The 15,556-nt window shown below is 39.3% G+C and overlaps 2 protein-coding genes across 2 annotated transcripts; one reads left to right on the top strand and one right to left on the bottom strand.

Annotated features, from left to right (window-relative positions):
• Positions 1-3,384: 3,384 nt before the first annotated feature.
• TOPORS (TOP1 binding arginine/serine rich protein, E3 ubiquitin ligase) lies at positions 3,385-14,732 on the bottom strand. The gene is made up of 5 exons (XM_024560083.4): positions 14,383-14,732; positions 14,041-14,098; positions 13,393-13,469; positions 12,719-12,913; positions 3,385-7,146 (listed from the first exon to the last, which is right to left on the bottom strand). The coding sequence occupies exons 3-5, from the start codon at positions 13,402-13,404 to the stop codon at positions 4,291-4,293; spliced, it is 3,063 nt and encodes a 1,020-aa protein (XP_024415851.2). The 5' UTR covers positions 13,405-13,469; positions 14,041-14,098; positions 14,383-14,732; the 3' UTR covers positions 3,385-4,290.
• Positions 14,272-14,978, top strand: SMIM27 (small integral membrane protein 27). Its single transcript, XM_024560086.3, has 2 exons — positions 14,272-14,428; positions 14,754-14,978. The coding sequence occupies exons 1-2, from the start codon at positions 14,384-14,386 to the stop codon at positions 14,865-14,867; spliced, it is 159 nt and encodes a 52-aa protein (XP_024415854.1). The 5' UTR covers positions 14,272-14,383; the 3' UTR covers positions 14,868-14,978.
• Positions 14,979-15,556: the final 578 nt, after the last annotated feature.

Below are 15,556 nucleotides of genomic sequence, written 5' to 3'. Positions count from 1 at the left end.
CCAGCTACTGTGACGGACACAGTACAAAGGACAAGATATAATACCTGCAAAACAACTACCATTTTTTCTTTTAGCTCCTGCCATCAGTGTCTTCCACGTAGAGGACAGATTTACATACTCATAAATCATTGTCCTCAATTGCAATCACCTCCACCCCCACCCATTTTAGTTACTTCCAATTATGCCTAGAATTAGGTGCTAAAATATTTTTCAGTCTTTTTACTCCCACCCCCCCCTTTTCCCACTTGAACCTCAATGGGAAACTAATCCTTTTGATATCTTGCTGTTCTCAAGTGCAATGGTCACCTGATGGCTTCACTTCCTCCTTACACAGCACACATCAGAACGTATCAACTCAACAACTCACCAGTATTTCCCTCAACTCCCTTTCCACTGTTTTACTACTCACATTCAGAACTTCAACCAGATAAATCCATCTATGTATTCATTCACTGTACCAATACTGAATGCATACTGTATGTTCATTAGTTTCTGCTTCCACTCCCGGAGTGTCAATTATTACTAGAAAACCACGGATTTTGATGTCCCATAAATGTATTATATATCTCAGGTGAGGGCTCAACACTTATTAGCAATTCTTAGCTCACACTCTCCCCATATCCCTTCAAAGGGCATTTTCCCCCCACACCTCTCCTCAAACCCAATCCTACTCATGCTTCATCTTTCTCAGAGGATGGCATTGCTTCCTAGTTAATGGAGAAGAGGCTTTCGAGCATGAACCACCTCATCTTAGTCCATCTACCAACAAATGTCTCTGTGTATATTACTTCCTTCTGCCCTGTATTATGAGACTCACCTCTGACTCTATCCATTATTAATTCACTTACCTGGGGCTCTGGATCACCTCTCCCATTGAAAGAACTTTGCTATAGTTATCACTCCCCTTTATTTTCGACTCTGCCTGTTCCAGGGGCCTCGTCTCAAAAAAGCCCATGTCTCCTCCTCACCCTCAAGTTTTAAAAAACAAACTCTCATTTGATTCTGTAACCTTACAAGCTTGATTCTGAGGATGGAACCAAGAGTAGTATCTTAACTGTCTCTCTCAAAGATCCTAATCTCCACAGGCCCAACCTTAAAAAGGTACCAGAATACTTTATGTAGTAACTCTGACTCTTTCTCTGAGAAAGTGACTTTACTATCCCTGCATGTTTGCCTTTGTGTTAGATTACATACACAATGATTATGATTTTAGCTTCCCATATAGGTTTTCCTAAAGGTACCAATCATTGGACATGTCTATACAAATTCTGATCTCACTGACATCTACATTATCATAGTAATTTAGTAAGTCGGCTAACATGTCAATTGTGCATGGATCTAATGAGCTGAATGTTACAAATGGATCCACGCTCTGAATCTTGATGGAACTCCTCTCCCCGTTCCCCCATAGTTGGGGACAGTGGGGCTGGCGACGACCTAAACCAAGTTCTATGTAGTTTATGGCAGCCCAAAGCACCTTCTGAAAAATTTACCAAGTCCAGGATTGTACTACTGGCTGGCTCAGGGTATCCACAGCCCCACGCTAGCAAGGGACTGCAATTATTCCCCATGATGGAAGAATTCCCAATAAGTATGGGCCATCAGCTTATCTTGCATAAATCCTTGCCCCTCTACACACTGTCCATCATTACAAGGAAGCCCTTAGATTGGCCTCCCCAAGAGCGGAGGTCAAACTTGACTTAGACTAGGAAGTAAAAGTGTAACAAGTTCTGTTGTGCATCTGAGGACCAATGAATGAGCAAGTGCAAATGCTTGGCTGCATTTCCTCTATACAAGGAAAAGTCATAAAATCATTGATTCTGAGATAAAATAGAATGTCTTATGGACACTCAATTCAGTTGAACAAGTTAAAAGGATACAGTATTAAGCTATATAAGCTTCCAGTGGAGCTCCCTGGAGGCAAAAAGCAGGTCTTAGCTAATTTTAAAAAATCTCTAGCATCTATTCATCCATTCGGTAAGTGCTTTAAGCTCTTCCATACGTGGGAGAAATAAAGGGCTATACCAGTACACATACATATATAGTTGCCAAAGAACTTTCAGGCTGGTAAGACATTTAGTAATCAATTACAATTTGTGACACATGCTCTGAAGGAGTCCAGGGTTAAGACAGCAAATAGCGAAGGGAATAGTGGGGAGAAACCCAGTTTAAAAGAAACTCAGTTGAGCCAGGATGGAATTCAGTTTCCAGCAGAAGAGATACGCCATGTCTGAGGGCTCAGAATTAGCAGGGAATAGCACCTCTGCAGACCTGAAGCAGGCTAGTGTGGCCAGAGCACAAACAAGGTGAGAGAAAAGCTGAAGATGGACCAGAAACTGATTAGGCAGATTTGTAAACCATGTTAGATTGGATTGTTTACTTGTAATAAATATTCTAATAAAACGAAACTACTAAAGGATTTTAAGTAGGGAAATGAAATGAAAAAATTTTAACATCTTTTCAAAGATGATGATGTGAAATGGGTTTTCATTAAGTGTTTAACTGAAAACATCATGTAAAATCAGAATATGAAGAAAAACAGCATTCTTGTTTGTAATAAGAAAAACTACAAAGTCATTTCATAATTTCAAAGTATATTCCTTAATCAACTAGTTTTCCTACAATTTGATTTATAAACTTATTAAAAAGTCTATCAATTTTAGATCCTTGTCATTTTAAACCAGTTTCCTATAGTCCTCAGGATAAACACAAACTCCACACAGGGCCTACAAAAGCTTGGCCCCAGTCTTTGTCCTTTGGCTAACCCTGCCTTCTTTTAGCTCTTGGAATCATGCAGGGGTGCCCCACCTTTTGGCATCTCTGGGCTACACATGAAATACACAAACACTATCAAAAACTGATGAGCAAAAAAATGCTTTAATTTATGATTTTGTGTTGAGCCACGTGCAGTACCCAAGCTGCAGGTTGGACACCCCTACAGCTAGGCTTTCCCTTCTGCCTTTGGATCTTTGCACATCTTTCCCTTTGCTAAAAGCAACTCTGTACCTGTTTTCTGGATTTCAATTCAACCATCACTTCCACCCGAGATTAAACCCCTATTGTACGCTTTTATAGTAAATTATACTTTCTCTCCAGAGAACTTCTGTTTTATACAGCCCCCCACCACAGGACAACAAGGAATATTACCTGTTTTGCCCCATCACTGAATCCCTGAGTACAAAACCCAACACACAGCAGGCATTTCCATTTCTGTTAACAATAAATGAGTATCATATTAAAGCAAATTGAAGGCTAAATTTAGATTCAATCCAAGTCCTGCTGTCTATATCCAGCTATAGATACAGAGCAATTTTTATTATCTCTAAAACAGGATAAAATATAAACATAGCCATTACGTATAAAAGAACTACCAATGTAGATGTCTGGCAAAGATTTCTTCATTTGTAAGCTAAGTGCTACATAACTGCATTTTTCTGAAGATAAAAAGCAAATAATGTACTCTTTACTATCAGATTAAAGAACTAAGTCATTAAAACTGAAATGCAGCTCACCTCAAATTCAATATTATGATACAAGTATATCGTTATTTTCACTAAAATAATGACTTAAAAATATATTAATACTGCATCGGAAAATTTCTGCATTCTTGTCTTAAAGTGTTACTGTTTTATTTTTCTTTTGTTGAATATACATTTCTTTACAGATAGATCAGATAAACAAGTATATAAAGAAAATATTAAAACTTTTCTTTTGGAAGAAGTCAAGATAAACTATAAAGATTAAAATGACTCAATTTAACCTGAAGTAATGCTTCTGTCATACAAATTTTTAGGAAGAAAAATAAAGACTATTCAAACAGATTCTCCTAGATTATAACACATTTCCAGAATAACTCTCAAAAAAACAAATTCAAAAATACTCATTAACTACTTTAAAAATATGTCAATACCATATGGCTTTATGAAATAACTTCTAAAATTATATATTTTTATTTAAAAAGGATCCCAAGTTTTAAATAAACTGTTAGCAATAACATTTTCTTCACTTAAAAGTGCGTATTTCTGAGAATGCAACATACTTTTCGAACAAATAATTTTTACAGATTTTTAACACACACAAAAAAAATCACTTAAAGTATTTTTAAGGGGGGAAAGTTTTCACCAAAAGTCATCTGAACAGACTGCAGTAGATGACATTGTTCATTTTTCTTCATTTCATATCATCAGAATTCTTGGTGAGATGCTTTGGCAGGTTTTAGACATATTATGGTCTCTACCAAGAAACACTGACATTAATGATGTCCGTGGAGGTGCCAGTTGCCTTGGTGGCTCAGTTTGAAGACACATTACCGGGCTGGTTCTCCAAATCAGCAGCAAAGGTGCTTTCTTCTCTTACATCAAGAGTTTGTTCAATTGAAGCCGGCTGAAGTGGAGTATTATCTACAGTTTTATTGGCATTATTTAAGTTAAATGTAGTAATATCACATTCTTTGTCCAGAACACCTACTTCATCTTCTATTGTAACTATATCTTCATTTTCAAATGTTTCCAAAGGAGCCAAAAACTCACTCTGTAGAGGGTCTTGAGGACCACTATTGTCACATCCGGTAGTCTCCTTTACCTCAGAATCCTTATCACTGTCACTATCAATGGTAATTACAACTGGGGAACGTGAAGCATTATCTCCATGATGTTTCTTATGCTTCTTCTTATGCTTCTTCTTTTTCTTTTTATGATGTCTAGTTGTATCAGTAGCTTTCCCTTCATAAACTATCTCTACACTTAGGCTCCGGGTCCTTCTTTTTCTTCTCTTGTGTCTTGTCTCTCTGTCTGATGATCGGCTATCTGAAACACTATCACTCTCATTTTTGTAATTTCCATCCAATTTTGATGATTTTTGGCAATGACCTTCCTTTACTTTAGAAGTAAATACACGAGATGGTTGAGCCACTTCATTAGTACCTTCCAAATGTCGAGTTTTGTATTTTCGTTTCCCTCCAGGCTTTTCATTTCTCACCCGGTCAGGTCCTGTAGATGCAGTCTTTGACCTGTTACTAGACAGGCTCCTTGATCTGTGCCTTTCATAGTAGTAGTATTTCCTTTCACTGTGATTATTTTTTTTCCTAGCATTTGTTCTTTCAGAAAAGGACTGAATTCTAAATTCTGGACTTGAAGATTGTCTGGAATAATGAGCTCTGGACAGAGTCTTTCTCCTGTAAGATGATTCATAGCCATCCCTATCCTTGTTTCTACTATAATAAGTATACTCCCACTTATATCTGCTTCCATAATTGTTCTTTAAGTAATAATGATCTCTAGTTCTGCTCCGTGACCTTCTTTTACCATGATCACTGCTACGAGATCTTGATCTGCTTGTGCTTTCACTACTTAGAGACAGAGTTTGGCTTCTTCTAGACCAACTACTATCTCTTGATCTTTTTTTGTCTCTTCTACTTCTAAGTCTACTACTTTCCCTGCTTCTGGATCGTTTTCTTTTCATTCTTTTCTTACCATGATGCTTTCTACGATTCTTCTGATCATGCCCACTTCTACTCTGGGAACGTGAATCCGAACTTCTTGATCTTCCCCTCCTTCGGTGTCTATGGTTATATGGGGAATATACTCTGTCTCCTCTGACAGATGAGCTCAGGTCTCTGGGAGAGGACAATAACGTAGATCGTTTGTCTTCCTTCTTCGACTTGATTCTTGTACCAGAATCACAATGACCTTTATTTATTTGCTCATCCTTTCCAAGGACAGAGTGTGGAGATGAACATCTACTACCATCACTATCACCAGAACTGTAAGACTGCTCTTGTTCTTGTGTCTTCACGGTCTCTATTTTCTCATAAGAGCCTAACTCCTCAGAATCTGAGGACAGTTCAACAAGTTCTGGGGTCCTCTCAGCTAATGGCTTAACAAACCCAACAATGACACAATTATCTGAAGAAGAATCACTGTCATTATTTAGGTCCTCATTGGTTTGTACTGCTTGTATCTGAGACATGGCTCTTCCTGTTACAAGGTCTTCATCTGAACTATCGGAAGTATTTAACAGGGAAGACATGACAGCATGCACCTGCTCTGAGCTTGAGTAAGATGGCCCTGGAGTTTCATCATCCCATGGTGCCCGACTAACAGTGGCTACATTAATATCCAGCTCTTGGGTCTCAGCTTCATCTGGAGATATTGTGATGACTGAAGAATCAGAATGGCTACCTTCTTCATAGGAAGGTGCAGGGCAATCATAATTAGCATGTTGATCAAAAGCTGCCATGTTAAAAGGAGATCGAGCAAAACTGATAAATTCATGTATAAAATGTTCAGTCCGATTCAGTAAAAAGGGCCTTAAATCAGACACAAAGGCCTGACTCTCCAAGTCATACCGAGTAACATTACTCATGATAATGTGCTGCACTATATTCACTAAAGATCCATGAGCTCCAAAAAGAACTGTAAGTTCGCGTTTTAACCAGGGGACTAATCTGTGAAGACAAGCTGGATTTCTACGGAAGAATTCAGCTGAAATATCTCGGTAGCGACCACCATCTTCAATATTTCTAACACGGGCACCAGCTCGATAAAGAGTTCTCCTAAAATTAATAATATCCTGTTCCTGAATTTTCCGCAAAGATCTTTCATCTGTAGTAGTTGGCCTCCTTGGAATCTGTCTCATTAATTGAGAAATTTCACCATCTCTGGGTGTTGCTGAAATGCTTAACCCTTCAAATAGTACTCCACTATCTGGTGGAGTTGTTGTTCTTCTATTCATGGTACTACTGGGTGAATAAAAAGAAGCACTTCGCTCTCTTGTCATAGTTGTACGATAGCGGAATCGTGGAACATCAGGGGTGGCAAAAGTACCCCTGAAGACCCCTTCATTATATGAAGGTCTTAGGAAGTACTCCTCAAAGTCATTTTCTGCCCTCACAGAATGCAAAATAGAATCAAAGGGCTGTTTACATAGTGGACATTCAGCTTTGTTTTTAGACCACTCCTGTACACAGCGAAAACAGAACTTATGTAAACAGCGATCTAAGTAAGACACATTATCAAATCTATCCAAGCAAATAGGACACTTCGAATCAGGAGATGCATCGGCTGGTATTGTCTGTTGCAATTTGCTAGTGCCAGCTTTAGGTGAAAAGTTGTCCATTGTAAATTCCTTAGCTGCTGATGCCATTACCTGTAAAAGGGAAAAATTTACATCAGTAACCTGGTAAAAGAGAAATGACTAAACTTGAAACAGATCTATGACTATGAAACATACTTTGGTGAAAACAGTTCAGTGGTTCATTATCTTTGTTAATTTAAAGAGGCAGTGTCACCTAGTAAGAGTACAAGCTCAAAAGACCAATCTCCTGGGTTTGAACCCAGTCCCATATTAGGAATGTGACTGTGAACAAGTTACTATCTCTATGATTTAATTTCATCTGTAGGTCACCATTTCATAGGGTTTATGAAGATGTAAAAATCCCTTTAAAAAGCTGCCTGGTACATAGTAACTCTCAAGTATGTGACATTCTATTCTTTAACGCACAAAAGAAAATATTCCAAGTCTCCATACTCAGATGTAACACATATTTTCATGGTTATTCCAGGTCTTTAAAAAGCATTAAAAAAAGAAAAAAAGAAAAAAAAAAGACCACAAAAAACAAAAACCCTGAAACACCATAGTCTTCAGTTGGTGTTATTGCTATGTATGGTTTTATATCTTCCATATATATGTGCCCCAAACAGTATAGACTACTGGTTTGTTTTATTTGTGGTTAAGAGTATATATGCACCTTTAAAATAACTTTAGTAATAACTTTGCATGGTGACAGTTGGTTACTAGACTTACCATGGTGATCACACAGAAGGTATGTAAATGTCAAATCACCTGACATATATAGTGTACACCTGAAACTAATATTGTATTTCAATTATCTTGAATTAAAAAAGCATTCACAAGATAATTTATCTGAAATTTTACTCGTCTAAACCAATTCTGTGTTTTTAGTGAAAGATTCTTTCACACACAAAAGGATTTTTAGTGACAAGTAAAATAAAATACTAAATGTAAAAGCACTCAAGGGCAGTGCATGGCTCTTAGCAAATGCTCATTAAATGTTAGTTGCTGTTATGATTATTACTACACTGCTGGTAACAGTGCAGTAATACACTTTTATAGTCAATTCATCACAGATTCCTTTCGCTCCCCCTTAAGAAGCCTTTCTTGGCCTCTTAAGGCCTTTTTATTTAATCCAAAGTCAGCCATAAAGTATCTTGAATTATGCTTTTGGTCCCTTTCCCTTATTATCTTTTCCCACAAGAATAACTAGAATCCTAAAGGTTAGTTTTGTTTTCTATTAAGTTCATCAGTTTATATTGATCATAACTTACAAAATGAGTTTGCCAGAGCTGAACTCTAGTTTGCTTTACATTTTAGCCTTGTTATCTTATAAAATCCCTCTTTAGCTGAATTTTACAGTAATAATTTTGTATATATTAAATATTATTATTTAATTATTATTTCCTGGGCCTGTTATTCATCTTTCTCTACATCCTCTACCACAGGAAGTCCCATCACTTATAATTGCTGTTAAGTCACTCAAACAATAGAACTGTAGTTTTCTAAACAATAGACTCATTGGCCATACCAAGCTCTAACAACAAAAAACAAAAACAAAAACCACAACAAAAATCTGAGATTATGAAGTAAGTATTTTACCATAGATTTCAAATTAAACTTGCTCATTAGGGCACCTTAACTTAATACAGACTCAATGCTGCACAAGTTTTTTCAAGGGGTCCAAATATTTCTAGCCTTATATTTTTACAGAGGAAATGCAAAAAACACCAGTCTTTAAAGAGAACCGAATTATAAGTACAGGACACCAACTGCTTTTCTGTTAATATGTTTAAACTCTGAAACCTTGACATTACATTAAATTTCTCAGCATTTCCTCCTACTTCTAACATTTTCTACTCTCATACTTGGGCGGGGGGGGGGGACCCTTTAGGATAAGAATGTGTTTAGGGTAGGAGTGAAGTATGGTGACGGACCTGGAGAGGTTATCGGAACTCTATAAAGCTAACTCTGTAAAACAGAAAAACCCACGTTAACTATTGACTTAAGTTTGCCCCTCGATATAGTAAAGGGATTGTAAGACTTTTAAACCAGTGAATATCAAGTTAATAGATTTTCTTGTACTTTATTTCTTTGGAATACAGAATTTTAGTGTTTACTAAACCATTTCCAGTTCACATCAGCCTGCAAAGCAAAGGATCTCTGGTTTGATTCCCACTCTGGGCACGTGCCTGGGTCACTGGCCAAGTCCCCAACAAGAAGCACGTGAGAGGCAACCACACACTGATGTTTCTCTCTCTCTTTCTCCCTCCCTTCCCTGCTCTCTAAAAATAAATAAATCTTTTTAAACAACAACAAAAAAGGAAAAATAAATTATAACCCAGAAAGAATTTACTAAAGAAAATTATTAGGCAGTAGATTTGAAGTTCAAATAAAACAAAAGCTCAATTACTAAGTAGAATTTTTAAAAAATGGTATCTTAGTCTTCCTTAGTTTTATAAGCCCATTAACCACTTTGACTGCACAAGTCCAAAGAATGTCCAGTAATATCATTCATATCAGGTAAAGAACAAATTAATTAAGAGTTGTGTTTTGCATTTCTACACAGGAATATTTTTACCTACAAAAAATGGCTTTCATCTAAAACATCAAACAAGAGCAATGAATGTAAATCATCAAGTAAGGGATTTACTTCTTCAAAATCGTCACTCAACAGTATTAAAATTAAAATATTTCTAAGATACAAATGAAGTAGAATTACCATATGACCCAGCAATAGCACACCTACCTATTCAATAGAAATAAAAACATAAGTCCACACAAAAATTGGTAAGTGAATATTCCTAGCAGCATTCATCATAAAAGCTCAAAAGTAGAAATAACTCAAATGTCCATCAACTGGGAAGGATAAATAAAATGTGGTGTATCCATACAATGAAATATCTGGCAATAAAAAGGAATGAAGTTATACATGCTACAAATGGACGATCCTTTCATTACATTAAATGGAAAAAAAAAAAATCAGTCACAGAAGACCACCATGTTGTATGATGCCATTTACATGAAATATCCAGAATAGGCAAATCTATAGATGAAAAGTACAGGGTTGGGCAAAAGAAAGTTTACAGTAGTTCACATGGAAAATAATAGAATAATTAATAATTCAAGAATAAACTGTTTTGTGTACTTACAATTGTAAACCTACTTTCGCCCACTCCTAGAGATTGGTGGTTGCTGGGGATTGGGAGAGGGATTATAAAGTTTCTTTCTGGGATAATGAAAATTCAATTTAATCATAGTTGCACTCTTTAAGTATACTAAAAACTGCTGAATTACATATATTTAACAGATGAACTATACGGAGGAAATGTAAGTTATATCTCAAAAAGCTCTTTATGGCACAAAACAGGGATGGCTAGAGACTGATTTAAGTTCCTGTGAGCGGTTCTGGTTTAGATAGCAAAGGTGGGCCAAGGGTAAATTTAGTGCTTTGGGCTCTAGAACTTCAAATTCATTTAGGAATCAGGATTTCAAATTCATCTCTCCACAGGAAGAAAATTAATCAGTTCTTCTGATCCCATTTCCTTAACTGCCTCCAAAATTCTAAATGAAGTTTACTACCTTTTAGGATAAACTGATTATGCCAAGCCTTCAAATCTGTAGGTTTTAACAAGAACCCATCATCCACAATTGGGGGGTATCTCAAATAATTAACAAGCATAAATATCTGGGGAAAATGAACTCAGCATTAATGAAGAATCAGGAGGCGGGAATTTTTTTTTTTTTAAGATTTTATTTATTTACTTTCAAAGAGAGGGGAAGGGAGGGAGAAAGTGAGGGAGAGAAACATCAATGTGTGGCTGCCTCTCCAAGGCCCCCTACTGGGGAGCTGGCCTGATTGTGCCCTGACTGGGAATTAAACCGGTGACCTTTAGGTTTGCAGGCCTGCACTCAATTCACTGAGCTACACCAGCCAGGGCAGGAGGCTGGAATCTAAATTAGACCAAAGATTGGACATTTAAAAAACTGCACGGTGATATAAACAAAGTTGCAATGCTGTGAAGAATTAAGAGTTTTATAAACCAGATTTCCTATAAAAGTCATCGTCTGTGGCATTTCTTAAGTTACCACAGAATATAAAATCAAGTCACCAGCTGATTACACTGGTAGGAGTGATGTTAATTTTAAAGCACAGCCAGGGATGAGAATCAAAACCACTTAATAGCTGTGTGATCTAAAGGATTATTTAATTTCTTAAAACCTTAAGTAACAGTACCCACCTAAAAAGGGATATATTCCACGAAAACACTTAGAATAGTGGTTGGTGAGCATTAAGAACCGAATACCATTTCCCTATGTTATGTGAAAATAAAGTTACTTCTGGTAATTTTTATCACCCATAACTTATAATAAAAGCCCAGATAGTCTGTAACAACTTATCTTCCTACCTATCGTAATTATTGTGCTTAATATACCTATACAAAGTAGCTAAAAAGGATTTGCAAGTGGATAAACTGGAAATACATCCCAAGTATTTAAATTTTAAAATAAGTTGGGTTCTACCTCTTATGACCTTAAAAGAAATCACTGTACCTCTGAACTGCAATTTAATCAGTTCCCAAAGATAATGTGAGAGAGATAGGATCTCTTGATTAGATCCTATACAATTTAATCCCAATTCCAGCAATAAAAAGAATTGCTTGAGCCCTGGCTGCTGTGGCTCAGTGGATTGAGTACCAGTTTGTGAGCCGAAGAGTCACTGGTTCGATTCCCTGTCAGGGCACATGCCTGGGTTGCAGGTCAGGTCCCGAAGAGAGGGCCTTCGAGAGGCAACCACACATTGATGTTTCTCTCCCTCTCCTTCTTCCTTCCTTTCCCTCTCTCTAAAAATAAACAAATAAAATCTTTAAAAAGTTGCTTGGGAACTACTCCCCTCTAGAGCCACGCATTCCAGACAAGCATGTTTGTTTCCGCTGACTGTATAGCTTTGACTAAAAACAAACAAAACCCCCCAACCCTCACCACTATTAACTAAAACCTTGGGTAGCTCTTTCTTAATTTATCTTAATCTTAAAATTACCTACCAAGAATTCTTTTCACTTTTCCCCTTAAGCCACCATTTGCCTCATCTCAGTACTGCCCCTCCCAGTGTAGGAATCTGCAGCCCATGAGGGAAGCTACACCTCCTGGATGAAGAATTCACCCCTAGCCCACAGTATATAACATTCCACAGATAACTCAAACAATCATGGTGATAGTAGCTTCCTTTGGTAGAGAACTGCTCCCGGCCAGGATTTAGGACAAACACCACGTGCATTATACGACCACAATGAACTAAAATATCGTTATTCTCATTCTACAGTCTCAGAGAGGTTGGAGAACCCATCCAAGGTCACAATTCTGACAATGGACATGCCACGATTCAAAGTGGAACGTTCTGTGTTGGGTTCCCCCCAAACCCCCCACCCAGGCCAAGATCTTTCCAGTACGCGCCCCCCCTCTCCCCCGGCAGCGCTTCTTGGAAACGCAGCCCTCTCCAGCCCACAGGTGCGCCGCAGATTCCGTCTGCCAGCCCTGCCCAGACCCAAACGACCTGCTCCTTCACCTCTGGACCTCGCTTCCGAAGGCAGCTCCATCTCACCCAGCCCTCTCGACCCCCGCGCCCATTGTTTCCGCTCTCACTCACCTCGGAGAAGGTTGGCGCATGCCTGGCTGGTGAGCTCGCGGCAAGCTCCCGGCGGTTTAGGAAGCTAGGACGGTGGCGGCAGGATCCGCGAAGGCGTACCCGGCGACTTCTCCGCGGGCCCTCAGGAGCTGGAGCACGCGGGGTGGCTTCACCCTCCTCGCGAGACAGCGGAGACCCCAGCGGCTGTTGCGACCCCTGAGACGTAAAGCGTTCATCACCATGGTAGCTTGGAGACGGCGGTCGGAACAAAACCGACCCCGCGGGCCGGCGCGTCAAAACAAAACACCCGCCGGCGTAACGCCTGCGCGTTAGAAGGACACTGGCCCTGAGGGCGGGGCTTAGAGCGCCGGGCCTTTCCCCGCCCTTCCCCCACCGCCCCTCCAGTTCCTGGAAGGAGAGCGACGTGACCCTCCCAGGCAAAACTCGCTATTATCACCGTCTTTATTCTTGTTACTACTACTAATCTCTGGTCGTTACAAAGGCAGAAACTTAATGTTCACTCCTAACTTACCCGAAAAACACGATAAACAGCTTTATCTTATTCAAACCTCACCAAAGTCTGAGAAGTTACTAAAATTATTTCTAGTGTATAAAGGAACTGAGCTACCTCTTAGGAAAAAACACCGAAATTCGAATAGAATCCAAAACCAGAGCCCAACCAGTAAAAAGATTACCTTAAAGGACATAGCCTTGGAATCTTCGCAAAACAGAACGTGTTCCTCTCAAGACTGCTCTCTCCCTTCTCCACTCCCTGAAATTAGGATTAAAATCCTACTTTTAGATGGTATCTGAGCTGTACAAAGAAAGAGCGCCTGAGCCTAAAGCGGCCCACTGCCCCATTCTGCCCTCTGGCCTCAGACGTGAGTGTCCCAAACAATCCAGAGCTGAACCCGATAGACCTGCCCGCGTGCCAAACCGCCGGTCCTTTAGGTTAGTATTTGATACGGGCTAACGTTCTAAGTACGTAATAAACGCTCAACGAACGCTTGTTGATTGGCAGACATTATTAAGCCAAGGAATTGGTGCCTCGTTATTTCTTCTCATAAATTATCATTCACATCAACAAGCCTTTGTGTTTGTTATAAAAGACTTGCTTCTTGAAAAAGGGCTGAATTAACATGATTTCCCACAACGAGTCGTCACCGTTATAAAAATGTGGGTAGTATTTTTGTGTACGTCAAGAATGAATATAGGAAAGACTATCAATATGATAGGGGAACATGCGAGAAGAAACGTTAATTCTTCCGGCGTTAGACCAATATAACATATAAAACACATTAGTTTTTCAAATAAACTTTTAAATGCCAATGACGGTACATTACCTTGTATCAACACTTCACTGCAACTGAATGAACCGGTTGACGAGGTACGCCTATCTCTCTAAGCGTGAAGGGGGGAGAAAAGCCATTTTTAAACCTTTTCCCGTTGGTCTAATACCCTCCCTGAAAGGCGGGCTAGGCCCGCGATCTCGCAAGCCCGCCCCCAGCTGCGGGCGGAAGAGACCGGCCGCCCGACGGGAACCGCTCCTGGCGCCAAGTGGGCGGGCGCTCGTGCCCAGCTGTAAGATGGCCGCCGCCACCCAGCAGCCGCAGCCCCGGAGGTTACTCTAGGGTCTCCAGGTCCTGCCCGTTCCCGGTTCCCGCAGACCGCCGTCGCCACCTTACCATGAAGCCAGTGAGTCGCAGCACCCTGGATTGGATTTACTCAGTGGTAGGTCCCGGGTCAGGCGAGGCTCCACGCTGTCAACTCCCCAGGCCCACGAGCTAAAGCCCCTGTGTTCCTTCAGCGTCCAGAAACTCTCAAACCCATTCCTGAATTTATTTCACTCCCTCACCTCAACTCCGCCTCTTCCGGGAGGACACTCTCTTCCGTTTCTTACGTAAGAAAAGCTAAGTGGGTACGCCTCCGGAATTCTATTTATTCATGTCACCTTAGCAACGTACATGGCAACCAATGGGAGTGGGGAGCAGGGAGGAAGCACTACCCTTACCAGTGAATTTTTTTCGTTTTTATTCCCCCTTTCCTTTTTTTTTAGTTGCTCCTGGCGATCGTATTACTCTCCTGGGGGTTTGTCATCTATGCATCAACAGTAGCGGCTGGACGACAGCTAAGGAAGAAATACCCAGACAAAATCTTCAGGGATGAATGAAAATTTGTAATTCCTCAGACTTTATTCTATGCGAATACTTCTTTACCTCATGCTTACCTGACACATGTCTAAATTTAAAGTAAGATACATAATACAAAGGTTCCAAATTTATTTTTGCATAGTCCTTTATTTTTTAATTGATTTTTTAGAGAGAGAGGGGGAGAGACAGAAACATCGGTTTTTTGTTCCACTTATTTATGCATCCATTGACTGATTTATGTGCCCTGACTGGAGATCAAAACCCGCAACCTTGGCGTATTGGGAGGACACTATAACCAACTGAACTACCAGCCCAGGGCCTGCATACAGTCCTTTATAATACACCAATAATGTGCTAACTTTTCACATACTTTTAAACTCTTATATAGCAAAGCAACCTAGATCTGACAGCCTTTAAGTATCATAGATGGAATGACATGCTCTTCAATTTAGAGTTTCTAAAATACTTCTTTTAAAATGTCTCAGAAAGCCACCTTTAAAACAAAAGTGTGTGGAATTTCTATTCTTATATTTGTTTATAGAGACATTTTATTGTTGCATACCTACACATCAGCTAGATTAAGTACTATGTAAGAAAAAAAACTATTGTGACTATTTTTCAACATCCTGTTTTCCAAGTCAAGAATGGTTAGAAAAGGGTGATTGCTCGTATCATTTTTTTAGCATGTCCAGTTTTTACTCATCCTTAA

This window comes from Desmodus rotundus, chromosome 1, assembly GCF_022682495.2.
Source record: "Desmodus rotundus isolate HL8 chromosome 1, HLdesRot8A.1, whole genome shotgun sequence".
NCBI lineage: Eukaryota > Metazoa > Chordata > Mammalia > Chiroptera > Phyllostomidae > Desmodus > Desmodus rotundus.
The sequence above is the reverse complement of the archived record's forward strand: the minus strand, read 5'-3'. Positions and strand labels throughout refer to the sequence as shown.

Excerpts from the sequence above, each read along its gene's own strand:
- SMIM27 (XM_024560086.3), top strand. The coding sequence starts at position 14,384 with ATGAAGCCAGTGAGTCGCAGCACCCTGGATTGGATTTACTCAGTG. Across the intron at positions 14,429-14,753 it reads TGGATTGGATTTACTCAGTG|TTGCTCCTGGCGATCGTATT; the intron begins GTAGGTCCCGGG and ends CTTTTTTTTTAG.
- TOPORS (XM_024560083.4), bottom strand. Across the intron at positions 7,147-12,718 it reads ATGCGCCAACCTTCTCCGAG|GTAATGGCATCAGCAGCTAA; the intron begins GTGAGTGAGAGC and ends TCCCTTTTACAG.